General features: G+C 41.2%; 1 protein-coding gene across 1 annotated transcript in view; it reads right to left on the reverse strand.

Annotated features, from left to right (window-relative positions):
* The window catches only part of SLC10A7 (solute carrier family 10, member 7), a 155,302-nt gene that overhangs the window by 140,788 nt on the left and 853 nt on the right, over window positions 1–13,661 (reverse strand). Inside the window, exons 2-3 of the mRNA XM_010576340.1 lie at window positions 9,925–10,007; window positions 3,308–3,444 (exon numbers count right to left, since the gene is read on the reverse strand). Coding sequence (XP_010574642.1) covers window positions 3,308–3,444; window positions 9,925–10,007 — 220 coding nt within the window. The remainder of the gene's footprint in view (window positions 1–3,307; window positions 3,445–9,924; window positions 10,008–13,661) is intronic.

Raw genomic sequence — 13,661 nt, forward strand, 5'->3', positions numbered from 1 at the left:
AAGAAATACAGGAAAAAGAACTGGTGTGGGAAAGTTTGGAAATATATACAAAAATACACAGCAGACAAACACATGGCGATTCTGATGTCCATCCCCTACATCGGTCGTGATACTGTTATCTCTCTTCTATGTGGTCTCTTGGCAGCCAGCTCCTTGAACTTCTCACCTGCACTAATAAGGGGTGGATTAAGTTCAAAGTTATCCAAGAGGTATGAAATGTGTGCAGGGCCATTCATCTCAGCTGGCAGGTATTTTCCACACTATAAGCGAAAGGTTTAATAATACAATCTCTGTGAAGCCTCACAAATTTAAAATAATACATTTGGAATTAAAAAAAAAAATCACTATCAAGCTATGGTTTTAAATATTCTTCATATGAAAATATTAAATCTACAAAAAAATGGTACACACTAAATGGAAATACTTTTAATCAGGTGTGTTGAAACACGTACCTGCGAACTTTTTCCTTTGTGTCAATTTTGTATCAACTACACACAATACTACCAAGACACAAACAAATTCCTCTAAAGGCCAGCAGATTACTACAGATAACAACCAACAAACTGAAAGGTCCCACTTCTTCAGGCCATGCTGTAAACATTAACATCAGGGGTCCAAACATTTGCTGAAGAGCGATAAATAATACCTGTTCTGCTGATACATTACGGACAACCGAGTAGCAGGGTCCAAAGTCACATATTTTAGATTTGGAACTACCAAGGCCGTATCTTGTACCAGGTCTTTGCATCTTGTGCCTTACCAGCTGTGCTGTAAACACTATACACTAAGAGTGGCAGAAGAGGTGAACCTGTGCAAACATTAATAACCTGCTTCATGCTCCTTTTCAAAGGGATGCTGTCAATGCAAAACCTAGTCAGTTAAGAAAAATTAACTTAAAAGATGCTTGGGATGATGTCAGTTTCTCCTCTATTTTATATATTTCAAAATAATTGCAAAGCAACAAACCTCCTAATATCATCCCAGACAGAGGCAGGGGGGAAAACAAACAAACAAACAACTGTAGAAACACAGATGAAAAGCTGGTACCATCTGTACCTGCCTCTCAACACTTACAGCAAACCAGACCATTATAGAGGATGGGAAAATCTACCATTCATTCTGAAGCAAGACGGGAAATTAACTGTGGGCTTGACTGTGCCCTTTAGCCATAACTTTGTGTAGAGTGTAACCAAGAACTACAGTCCCCTGGGGAGCCACCCTGCCAAAGGGTGCTGCATGCCCTTGGGAGCACATGCCTATTTTTCCAGGCCTTTGTAAGGACTATCAGCTAGCTCCCACTACAAGCTGTGCTAAACATGTGTGATGAGGAAGTAACTTTGCCAAAGCCTGTCTTGCTCCTCACTGTTTTCATTAGGTTACTTCAGTGTTTCTAGGGAATAAAAACTACAGCTGTGGGGCATTAGGATGAACTTCTGGTTACACAGAGCGGCCAAGGCACAGGCAGTTCCTCACATTGGCTCCTCACCCTCCTTTCACATACCCTTATAGAGACATGCAAGTACCTGCTTTAAAACGTGTTATCGCAGAATCAGGGGAGAGCTCAGTATCTTCTGCACCTGCATAGCTCCCATCAGGCTCCCTTTGCAGTGGATGCCTTCAGAGCCACACAATGGCTGCTGCTCTAAGCATGTCCTGAACAGCAGTATTTATCAAGAAAGCACTCTTTCAAAAAAAACAACAAAAACCCCCAAACAAACAAAAAAACAAAACCACCTTCATTAAACTCCTCAATCTGACCATTCGTTGAATGAAGTCTCAATACAACAGAGTTACTGCACTAAAAGATAAAACACAGCCAAAACAGAAACAGTACTCAAGGAACAGGGGCTTGCAAGGCAGCTTGAAACATACAGAAGTAAACTAGCTCACTGGTAAAACTCAGACACACCTTCATGAAAAACGAGGCTCATTTAGGCTCCACGTTTAGGGACATACACGTAAAAGTGTTTGGTTTTTTTTTAAAAATACACACGTGGTTTTAGACACAGTTTCACAGGTGTGTGGGTATATACATACACATATACTTGTGCATCTAACAAATCATGTCTCCTCAACACCAAGAACCAAAGTGGCATAAGAGTCATAGGAAAGAAGGGATGAGAAGTGCTGCAAGGAGCAAAACCCACAAAAATCTCTTGCACCTTTCACTTCAGAAACTGAGACTCCCAAGGATTAGGTGGGAATTTTGGCTCACTGTGGAAAATCATATCTCTGTTCTAGCCGAGAAAAAACTTCCCAATGATTTTACTTTAAAGAATAACCTTTACTATGAATAGCCAAATGCAAACAGACATTGTATAGCGACCTTGTTATTTCTCTGATGTACTAATACTGTTAAGCTAAACAGTGCTAACTTTCAAATGACGTCATCTCAATTTCACCTTCTCAGTATCATCTGGACCACTTCACACTTGGTGGAACACCTGGAGAGCCTCTTAAAAACTGCCTTGTAAAAACATAAACATGAGCAGTTTTATCATTAAACTTTTAAGATAGGGAACTCTCACCAAGCAACGTTCCATCAAGCAGTAAGAAACAATGGGGACTTTTTAAGTAGTTTTCTAAAAGAATTGATTTTTGCACTCAAACATGCCAGTATAGCTGCATGGTGCTAGGTATTGACCTTTGATTCTGAAAAAAGCTTCTTATTTTTTTGGATTTTTCATAACATCTATCACTACCGCACCATCAACGCAGTTTTGGAAGCACACATTGGCAGAGCACACCAAAGATGTAAAACATATTGTTTTCATGGTAACTTAGCTTCTGCTTACCTCAAAGTTCTCCTCCTACAAAAACTTTACTGGGTTTTTTGGGTGGATTTTTTTTTTTCCATAAATTAGCTAGGAGCAGGTACTGAACCCCAGTGTGGACAAATGCAAGAGATGCTCAATACAGACTGTTTAAAAACAGAACAGAACACCAGTACGTAGCACACACGGTATTTATTCACCAGCTTATGTTTTTCCTTCAGCATTCCTTTTCTTTCCTCCCCATCCTCCTTGAGACCCAGCACAGCACTTCAGCTGTGTTTCGTGAAACAGAAAGCTAACCTGTTGCAAGCTCCCTACATGTGAAACTGACTGACCAGACTTTCTAAGAATGAGACCAGGCTCCTGAAAGGATAATCTTGTGCATGTTCTGTATTTTTGACAGCAAAATGCTGAAGCATAAAAACAACCAGCAAAATCTGTTCACAATACAAGTCAAAACACCCATTGCAGGATAAGCAGCCCTTTAAGAAGACAGCTACAAATATATTTAACTCCATTATGCTTAAACATACCCTTTTAAAAGCCATTCATTTATAGGTGTGATTGATAATAGCTGTAGAAAGAGCCATATTGCTGTTGGGAAGAACACAAGTGTAAAAATCTGGACAAAAAGGTGTAGTTTCACATGCATCAAAGCACTTGTCAGCTCCTGCAAAAGAAAAAGAAGAGAGGAAGTTGCAGTCATAACAGCTGAAGTAAGATCACGTTTGTGCTTTTAAAACTAGGATCATCTTTATAATACAAAGAGAGTGCATGTCAAAAAGGCACCTTTAGGGATCATCTGATCTCCTCTTTAATAATGAAGTATATCCAGAGAACATCAAAGCTCTGTCTGCTCCTGGGCATTTTTCCAAAAGAATTGTCCACCACTTCAATAACAGGGTAGCTCTCATAACAGTAGCTTTTCAGCAGGCAGCCTTAGCACTTTGTCACGGCTTCAAAACCTCTGTTAACTATGCTGACGGCCTGTTTACTTTATTGACTGCTGATATCAAGAGGAAGGGAAACTTGTAGTGTCCACATGATTTCACGTTTCTCTAGTCTAAAGAGAGCCACAAACTGTGATTCTCATTTATACCATGAAAAAGGGATGTTTACATTACGAAGAGTCATCATTTGTCGTGGGGTTTTTTAAGGAAAGACTAACAAACATAAAAAGCAAAGTAATCTGTAGCAGATTTTGGTTATTTATTGTATCAACAGATAGGAAATTTATAGAAAAATATTAGGCTGATGAAGAATAGCAAAAAAAGAATACCAAGACCATAACAAGCTAAGCCATAAAATTCAGAGAAATGAAGTGCAAAACACTGCTGGAGACTGAGGGGGGAAAAAAAAAAAAATTAATTTTAAATAGTGTAAGAGCACTCCAGAGAGGTGATCAAGTATCCTTATGCAATAAACTCTTCAGTTAGCTGTGTCTGCTTCTGTCTTTTCGGGCATTCCAAGGATCTTCTACACAGTTTTTGAGTACAAGGAAAAAGCCTTGTACATTTCAGCTCATGTCAACTCTCATAGATTGAGAAGAAAAATTCCCTTTCCTCTCTCTCAAAACAACTTGCACTCTTTTCAAGTAAACAATGCAACAGGAAAAGAACTGATGGCACTTTTATTCAAAACCTAATTTGCTAGGAATCTCCAGCTATGTGACATGCCAGATGCATTTTAAAAAAAAAGGAACAATATAAAAAAGTATATTTCCATGTACAGTAATGCAGCAGCCAATCTTCAGATGCCACCCTCTCTCAGCTTCAAAACAGTTGAACATTTATGAAACAATCAAATACTGCATTTTTTGACCATCCAAACGCACACTGATGTAATTATACATCTGGAAGTACTAGCAATTCAGCACCGTGTTCTTGTTACTTTATTTCTCTTAATAAAATTATCTCCCAAATTTGAGTTAGGGGGAAAAAACCTTCCATGAAAAAAATACAAATCTGTTCATATCCTATCTTTAAAGTTATACAAAATACGGACTTGAAACATAGATCTTGATCCAGTTTTACCAAGAAAGTATCATTACATTCAGTGCTTGGTTAACTGGATGAAACAACTTTTTTTTAAACAAAAAAAGCTCTTAAGCAGGCTAGTATGACCCTGCATGGAAAAAAACAGGCCTTCTTCACACATAACCTGTCACAGCACCTACGGCACTATGAATAGCTTCACCGTAGTACTATTTCATCTCATCTCAAAAAGAAAGCAAAAAAAAAAAAAAGTCTAGTAGTAGAAACACATCCTGTGTGGGAAGAAAAGATACCTGGAAATACCTATATAAAAGTGTACATTTTAGAAGTAAATAATACAATTGAGAAAAACCAAAGCAAGTGACTTCTTTCAGCAAAGCTGCTAATTCCCCCTTCTTTACTGCAAAGTCACCTGCAGCCCCAGATTTCCTAGTGGACCAATCTATGCAGGCACACCCAATCTAGGCACCATCACACATACAGCAGTGCCCTTTTAATTTAATATTTTTACAATTAGAAAACACCTTAAAACCAGCTGCTTTGAAGAAAACTGTGTGATACTTTCAAAAGCAAAATCCGAGACAAAAACTTGGGAAAGACTGGTTAGACCCTCCAGGGAGCAAGGAAGGCGATTACAACACAGCCAACCTAACACATGAAGGAATGCTCTATTAGTGGAACAGGTCTTTGCAGATCCAAATCACCAGTCTTTAAAATGTCTCTAGTGATTGCCTTTTAGAATAGTTATTCCTTAGACTGTATCATCATAGAACAGAGGCAAAAGCCTTCACCCTCTTAAGCAAACTACAAGGCCTTGTCCCAAAATACATCTGTCACTGAAGCCCTCAGAAAAGCAGAAGTCTCAGAAAAGTTACTGGAAGCTTCTAGTTATGACTTTGTTTCTGCACACCAGGTAGAACAGGTTATCTTGTCTTTCCCAGTATTCGAGACCCTTTAGAGAGCTTATCCTAGCCTCTCGCTGGTCAGCGTGGGTCCCTGTTGCCATCCAGCCGTGTTTAGATGGTTATAGCTGGACTCCTCTGGGCAAATACCCACACAGAGCAAACAGTATTTTCAGTGGCTTGCCAAATTCCTCATTGAAATGGATAACTCAAGCATGTGATTTAATTTCTGGGGCCCTACAGGAGACATTTGCTTTAAAAGAGCAAGCTATCCAGTCACTGAAAACTGAAAGAGCATTATATTAAGGTGGAATCAAATGTTCTTGCCATTACTGCACACAGACTGTTCCTACAAATGTAAGGGGACCTCAGTCACCTCTAGATTTGAAAATGTAACAAGGCCATGCACAGACAGGCTCTCCCTGAATGCTGCCAATTATTCTGTAAAATGCTTTCTGAATGTATGTTAGCAAATTTTTTTGAGCATGCACTTTCATAGCAGATAAAACCAGAAGTGTAATCTTAAAAAAGCATCAGCTATTTCTGTTGTCAGTGTGCTGGCTTTGGCTGGGATAGAGTTAATTTTCTTCATAGCAGCTAGTATGAGGCTATGTTTTGGATTCGTGCTGAAAGCAGTGTTGATAACACAGGGATGTTTAGTTATGGGTAAGGCCACGCTGGAGCAGGTATATCTCTAAAGGCATTGTGGCCCATGGAGAAGGTCACGCTGGAACAGGCGCACCTCAGAGTGACTGTGGCTGTGGATAATTCTGTGCCGCAGCAGGTATACCCCTGGAGACACCGTGGGTCATAGATAAGGCTCCACTTGGAGCAGGTACACCCTGAAGGGACTGCAGCCGGTGGATAAGTCCAATCCGGAACAGGGGCAAGCGGAGGAGTTCACTGCAATGTTAAACCCAGTGGTCCGGTTCGAAGGGACCAGGGGTGGAGATTGTAATGGAAATACCTTTAAATTGTTATAACCCAGGATTTGAGTTGCATGTTGTAGGAATTACTACAGCAGGAACCACCCAAACCAATGGAGGCCAAGCCTTACAAGAAGCAGTGCAAGTGCAGCAGTGATCCGACCTGAGCTGGCTTTGGTGCCCAATAACTCCACAGAGCACACCACCTCTCCTGTCCTGAGTGACCACCATAACAGACGGAGCCCAAAGTCATGGACTAAATCAACTCTACAGACATTTTATAGGGATGGCACACAGACTAAGGGAATGATACCTGTGTGTATGTATCAAGAGACAGGAAAGGTGGTGGTGATTAATTGGGATGTACTGGATAGTGTGGGACCTGAGCATGGCATAAATGGTATGGAACAAGGGGTGGAGAATGTGCTGGTTTTGGCTGGGATAGAGTCAATTTTCTTCACAGTAGCTAGTATGAGGCAATGTTTTGGATTTGTGCTGGAAACAGTGTTGACAACCCAGAGATGTTTTAGTTATTGCTAAGCAGTGCTTACACAAAGCCAAGGGCTTTTCTGCTCCTCACCCCACACCACCAGCAAGCAGGCTGGGGGGGGCACAAGGAGTTGGGAGGGGACACAGCCGGGACAGCTGACCCCAACTGGCCAAAGGGATGTTCCAGACCATATGACGTCATGCTCAGCATATAAAGCTGGGAGAGGAAGGAAGGGGGGATGTTTGGAGTGATGGCATTTGTCTTCCCAAGTAACCGTGATGAAGCCCTGCTTTCCTGGAGATGGCTGAACACCTGCCTGCCAGTGAGAAGTGGTGAATGAATTCCTTGTTTTGCTTTGCTTGCGCATGCAGGTTTTGCTTTACTTTTTAAACTGTCTTTATATCAACCCACGAATTTTCTCACTTTTACCCTTCTGATTCTCTCCCCAGGGGGGAGTGAGCGAGTGGCTGTGTGGGGCTTAGTTGCCAGCTGGGGTTAAACCACGACAGTCAGATTTATCAGAAGGCCTCCATTAACACTTACACAACTTTTTATCATTTCATAACGCATACCAAATACTGGTTTCAATCTAACTAATGTATTATCCAAGGTAGAAGAGGCAACACACAGGTCAAGAACTAATAAAGACAAAAGCAGAAACTATCTACTTTGCAATCCAATAAAAAGATATATTAACTAATAATACCAACTTTAGGTTGTGTCTCAATTACATTATTATTTATAATTGTATTATATATAATTATATTATTACTCATTTATAATTAAAAGATGCCCTGAAGTATTTTAATAAAATCATGACCTGGCCTCCTAACATATTTAAGAATTGTTTTTAACATACATTTTAGAAAGTAATAGCACAAGGTACAATAAGTGGAATGTTTTTCTTCCTCTTTATCTTCTACTCCCATGGCACAAATTCAAAAAAGGCTTAGCTTTTTGATGGAACATAAAGCTGGATGTACAGCACCTGTCCTAGCTGATGCTTCCAAAGCAATCTGAGATCAGCTACCTGGACATAAACATCAGCTCCTGTAAAAGCTTCATTTACGTCAATATACTGCTTTTGGAACCACAGATGAAAAGAAGTTATGCAAGTTCAAAGTAGGGCATGACACATTGCTCAGGAACCTGTCAGTCACGTCACCTTAACTGGAAAAAATTAGACGTACAGTAGCATTGAGAATCTAATCAAGACTTCGATAATGCTACTGATTTCACTCTCACTCACAGCTGCTTTACAAATATAAAGCTTCAAGGATACAAACTACTGAAAGGGAAAGAAGTTTCACATTTTTTCTCTGCATGCAAAGATTCCTAACCCTGAAAGCAGAAAACTCCACTCCATTAGTACTACTCAGGCATTGTGTTTCGGGTCCTCTTCTCTGTGGAAGAAAGTGCCTCTCTGTAGCCTATTTCCATTAGGATTAATTACCATCCCAGGCAAACAGATAACATGGTGCTTCCCCATAAGACCACAAGGCTCTAAATAGCTACTACAGAATTGACTCAAGTTACTCACTTCACTTATACTGTGTCCCAGCAGAACTAGAAGCCCTAGGGCCAGAACCACCAGCAGACACAGGAGAGGGCTGCCATCAGTTCAAACACCACCTTCATTTGAAACTTTATCACTATAACCACGATACAGGTATAGAAACTTTTTTGTTGTTGTTGAATGCACGCTGTTCATCCAAATCCCAGTTTTCCCAGAAGATAACTGGACAGTATCATGATGATTCTTTTAGGCATTAGTATCACACAACATATGAATGACATCACCTGTCAGCCCAGCCAACAGCGTAAAAGGAATCAAGACACTAGACTAGCAGATACAGGCAGTGTTTCACTTCAACTCTGGCTGCTCCTTCTCTTCTTGGCACATAGCCCTCATTTCCTTTCTCCATGGCACCTTTACACATCATTAAGAGGTTCTCCCCTTCATCTCTCCTTACTCCCAGATTGTTCCTCTTTAAAAAATGTGACGCAAAATTTGAAACGAGTCTCAGTGTCTGTGATACGCAGCAGAGCGTAGGCACTTGAAGTTCACCTGTCAACAACTAAATACAATAGGAAAAGATTGCCAAGACTTTGTACCTGTATATTGGCCTTGCATCTGCAGAGGAACCCTTTTGTGTTGATACTAGCTGCTGTCCTGTGCCTACCCAGTGTGGTAACTTAGAGCCACCAGATCTTTGCTTGCATCAATCCTGTAGTGACTAGCCTAAACAGTTTTACTTAAGAGAGCACACCAGCAGGTGAGATGAAGGAGAGAGGTACAGAGAGCTCACACCTTCTCTTCGTGTCCTGCAGAGGCATGGAGACTCCACGTAGCCCCTCTCTGCCTAGTTCCCTACAAAGTTCTACCCTAGGATTTGCAGTTTTCTGGCCTGTATCTCAACTGAACAGTGGGGAAGCCAAGGTGCAGAAGGGGTGGCAGAAGGCAGGTGCTAGTGTGCTCCTAGGTCTCACTCTGATTTGGGTTTAGGACACATCCAGGGTGTCGATCCAGTCTCAAAATTGTGCTCAGCACTTCCATTTAGTCAAAGCCCTGCAAAGTCAAGCAACCCACCCTCTATGGATGGGTGAAATTTATTCACACTGTCCTTCTCATCGTGTTCACTACTTTGTGAAGAATTTTCTGAAATCAGTGAGGGGTTATTCCATAAACGTCTAATATTTATCTTCTCTTGTTAGCCATTCTCCCAGCATCAACAACAGCATAGTAATTAAATATTCCAATTGCATTCAAACCTGATCAAAAGCAACACAAAACTTTTTAAAGCAAAACAAGAATGAAGCAATGAGAAATTACAGTACCTCAGTTTTTAAGGAGAGTCCACTGTTAAAGAATATAGCTGAAACAGCAATGTAAGTTATGGTAATTTCTGGTTTCAAGGGTCCTAAAAAATACAGACATAGAGAACAAAGTGAAATACAATCAAAGAGATAATGAAATGCATATATTACATCAAAGTAAATGAGAATACTTAGAAAAATACCTGGAGACAATTGAATCATTAAAGCCTCTAATAAAAAGAATAGGGTTTCTATTAAGTTACAGAAAGCATGCTATTCATTCTTAAATAAAAGCAAACCAGTGAGTGGAGAGTGAGGTATGATGTCATACAAATTTGGCAGCCGTGATTACAGGCCACAGGGAACCAACAGGTAAATTCTGGAAATGTGAAAACAGGGATTTTTTCACAGTTCTGTCATCAGAGTATCCCTACGGTGCCAGCAAACTCAAACTGTACACTCAAATAAAAATATTAGCTGCTCCCCCCACAGGTCCATTGATATCATCCACACATCTACCTCTCACTTCTTCCTCCACAACACACACACCTATCTGGCTGCCTGCACAGAGAAAACAAAATCCTACCTTGCAATGATTTCCTTGGGGCAATACAATTCTGCATTATTCCCCCACAACAGGGCTATGGCAAAATGGTTCATTCCAGCCCCACAGTAACACATTGCAGACACACTGCTGCAGTGAGATCAGCAAGGGCAGATGCCTGCACCTCCAAGGATTCCACTATATTAAAGGCTTACATTTGTATATATTTATACAGTTTTTTCAGGAAGATTAAAATAAAATACTTTTTACACTCCTATAAAAATGATGAATTCTCTTAATACACTTTGCCTTCAGAGGCCACCAAGCACAAAACGTATATACTCATTTTTTCACAAGCATTCAACCAGTTATTATATCAGAAAGAAAATATTAGCAGTCTACTTAGGACCAAAGTAATATCCTAACTCTGCAAGTGACAGTAAGTTGTCACGAGCAAAACTGCAGCAGCAAACAAGCAAGCCTTTACTCGACACTCCAGAAGAGAAGGTCCTTTCTGCTCTCTCAGATGAATGATACATTGATGGTCACACCGGAGCAAAGTCAATGATCCTTAAATTAGAGGGATTTGATCATACACTGAGTCTAATCAAATTTGCATCTCAAGTCATTTAAACCCAAATCCTACTCTCAGAGAGGACTCAGATGATGAGACACTGAAACCATGTGTGTTAAATACAAAAAATAAACCAAACAACCTATATGAAGTATAAGGTAAAAATAAGCCAGGAAATGCAAGAGTTAAAATTGCAACAAAGCACATGGCTAGTTGCAAAATTATGGCATGTTAACTGAATAGCCGGGGAGAGGGGGGGGGAACAACAAAAAACAACAAACAGAAAAATTACATAAATATATATAGTTATAGAGAAAACTATATTTTATATATATAATTATATAATTTTTCTAATCTTTCAGAAGATTAGAGCATATATGTACATGCATATACACACTGGGCAGACAGGCAGTGCATTAGTCTGGCTAAGGTAGGGGTTCTTCCAGGACTCAGTTTTTCTGTTTTAGGGTTTTTCACTGGGCTGCCTGAACTCCTTTACACAGGAGAAACCTCTACCACTAGAGCAACCACACGTTCACTGGAGCACAGGGAACTCTGGTCAGAACAGATCCCCTTCATCTCTTGTGCAAAAGACTGGTCAGGAAACCTCTTTTCACAAAGGAACTAAATAGGCTCATTCATCAACTAGGAAAACACACAAAAAGGGCTTGGCTTATGCCCTGAAGGTGGCAACAGCACAAATCTTTGTTATTTGTGGCACAATGTTCCACTGGTATGGACGCTGGACCATCCACCCTATTCAGTAAGGCCCTGCAAATTACAGTGCATGTTTTTTTCAGCTGGAAGATGACAAACTAAGGTTTTATCATATGCTGATATTTCCCACCACCCACCTCTTTTTTTTTCTGGTTTTAAAATGAGCACTGAGATCACATAGCTTCAGAAGAAGGATACCACTTTGGGGAACACATGCTCACGAGTTTCAATCAATGCTTACAACATTTTTCAAGCAAGTTGTCCCAGGAACAATACCATGTCAAAGCTTGACATCTCTTTGCAGTAGGATAATTAAATGAAGTGCTCCATCATAGTGCTTCCATGCAGGAAGTAAGCTGAGGAAAAATTATCTCATATTCTACTTAAAAGGATCTCCCACGTTGCTGCTAACAATCACAACAATCAAACCAGAAAGGGACAAACCACCTGATACTATCAATTTGAAGTTGTGTCTAAGGTCTGCTGAAGACACAGCATGGATCCTTCAAGAAGCTCTAAGTGGGCCCTATTCACCTATGCAAAACAGCACGCAGATGTTAGAAGGGATCCTTGCACAGCAGGAATTTGCCTACCCTGAACTCCATGAAGTACGGGAGCCTTAGCTGCCACAGCAAGTGTTCAGAGCCATATTTTTTAAATCGCTTTCTTTTTCCCCAGAACCTAAGGGAGGGGGAAAAAGGTTGGCTCCTCAGTGAGAGGCTGTCTATCCTCAAATTTCAGCTCTGTTAAGAAAAAAAAAAACAACAAAGAAAAACAAAACTATGCAAAAAGCATAAGTAGATTATTCCTCCCCTCCCATAACATGGAATTGCTAAAGGAATTCTGTTCAAGTGTTGTACATCCCTTTTCTTAAATCTTCAGAGATCAATTAGGAAAAAAAAAAGAGATATAAAATTTAGTTTGTTCTTGAAAATTGTGAACATTTAGAACTGCAGTTACAATAGAAATTAACCAGAAGATACTGCCAGCATTTACACTTAAAGATACACCACTGTTTATTTTAAAATAACACTGGCTATTTCCATCAGCTCTTGTTACAAGAAACATACAAGACCTCACTGCTTAGAAAAGGGCAGACCTTTCTTCCAATTTGTTTACTCTGAGCGTTTGACACCATTTTGCACAAAAACATTTTCACCGTTTTCCCTCGTCTTTCATGAGGAAGTATGAGGGAACAAAAACCTAATCTTTAAAATACAGGTGTGTTACTATAAAGTAAAAAACCCACCTGGCTGAAATACAGCACCTGAAATTTCAACACAGTACGCATTAAGCTACACCTCTCGAGAAGCTCACAGATGGCAGACACTCGTACACTGAACCGCAGTGACTTTATGCCCACCTCGGAGTTCCTGAAGTTATTACTTAGTTTAACAGGAGTACATTCAAAGTCAGCTGCTACCCGGTCTTCATTACTACTAACCCAAAAAGAGCAGGACATCGCTCAAGCAACTGGTACGGTGCCCAGCGAAGATACACGCAGGAACACACCTTGAAAAATACGTCGTGGGTACCTGAGAAGCAGGGACTGATCAAGGAGCAGAGAAGGGGACCTGCTGGAGGTGCAGGGACCACAGGAGGGGCCGGCGGCTTCGGCTGTGCCCTACGCCCGGCAGCTTGCCCTCCTGCAGCCCCGGGGCAACCCGACTTTCAAAACTTTCTGAGCGGACGCCCTGACGGCCGAGGAGCACCCCAGCAAGTCTCAGCGTCCCCGGCAGCGAAGGGACCGGCACCCTCCGCCCGGGGGCCCCGCAGAAAGGCCCGCAGACTCCCTCCCCTGCCTCCGCAGCCCAGCAGCGAGGCGGCCCGCTCCCCTCCCCGCCGCCGGCAGCGCCGGGCCCGGCCCGCAGCACCCAAAGGCGCCGTGGGGCGGGCGCCGCCGGGGGGTGGCAAAGTACCCGC

Source organism: Haliaeetus leucocephalus, unplaced genomic scaffold (assembly GCF_000737465.1).
Source record: "Haliaeetus leucocephalus isolate CR32 unplaced genomic scaffold, Haliaeetus_leucocephalus-4.0 Scaffold21, whole genome shotgun sequence".
In the NCBI taxonomy this organism is placed as follows: Eukaryota; Metazoa; Chordata; class Aves; order Accipitriformes; family Accipitridae; genus Haliaeetus; species Haliaeetus leucocephalus.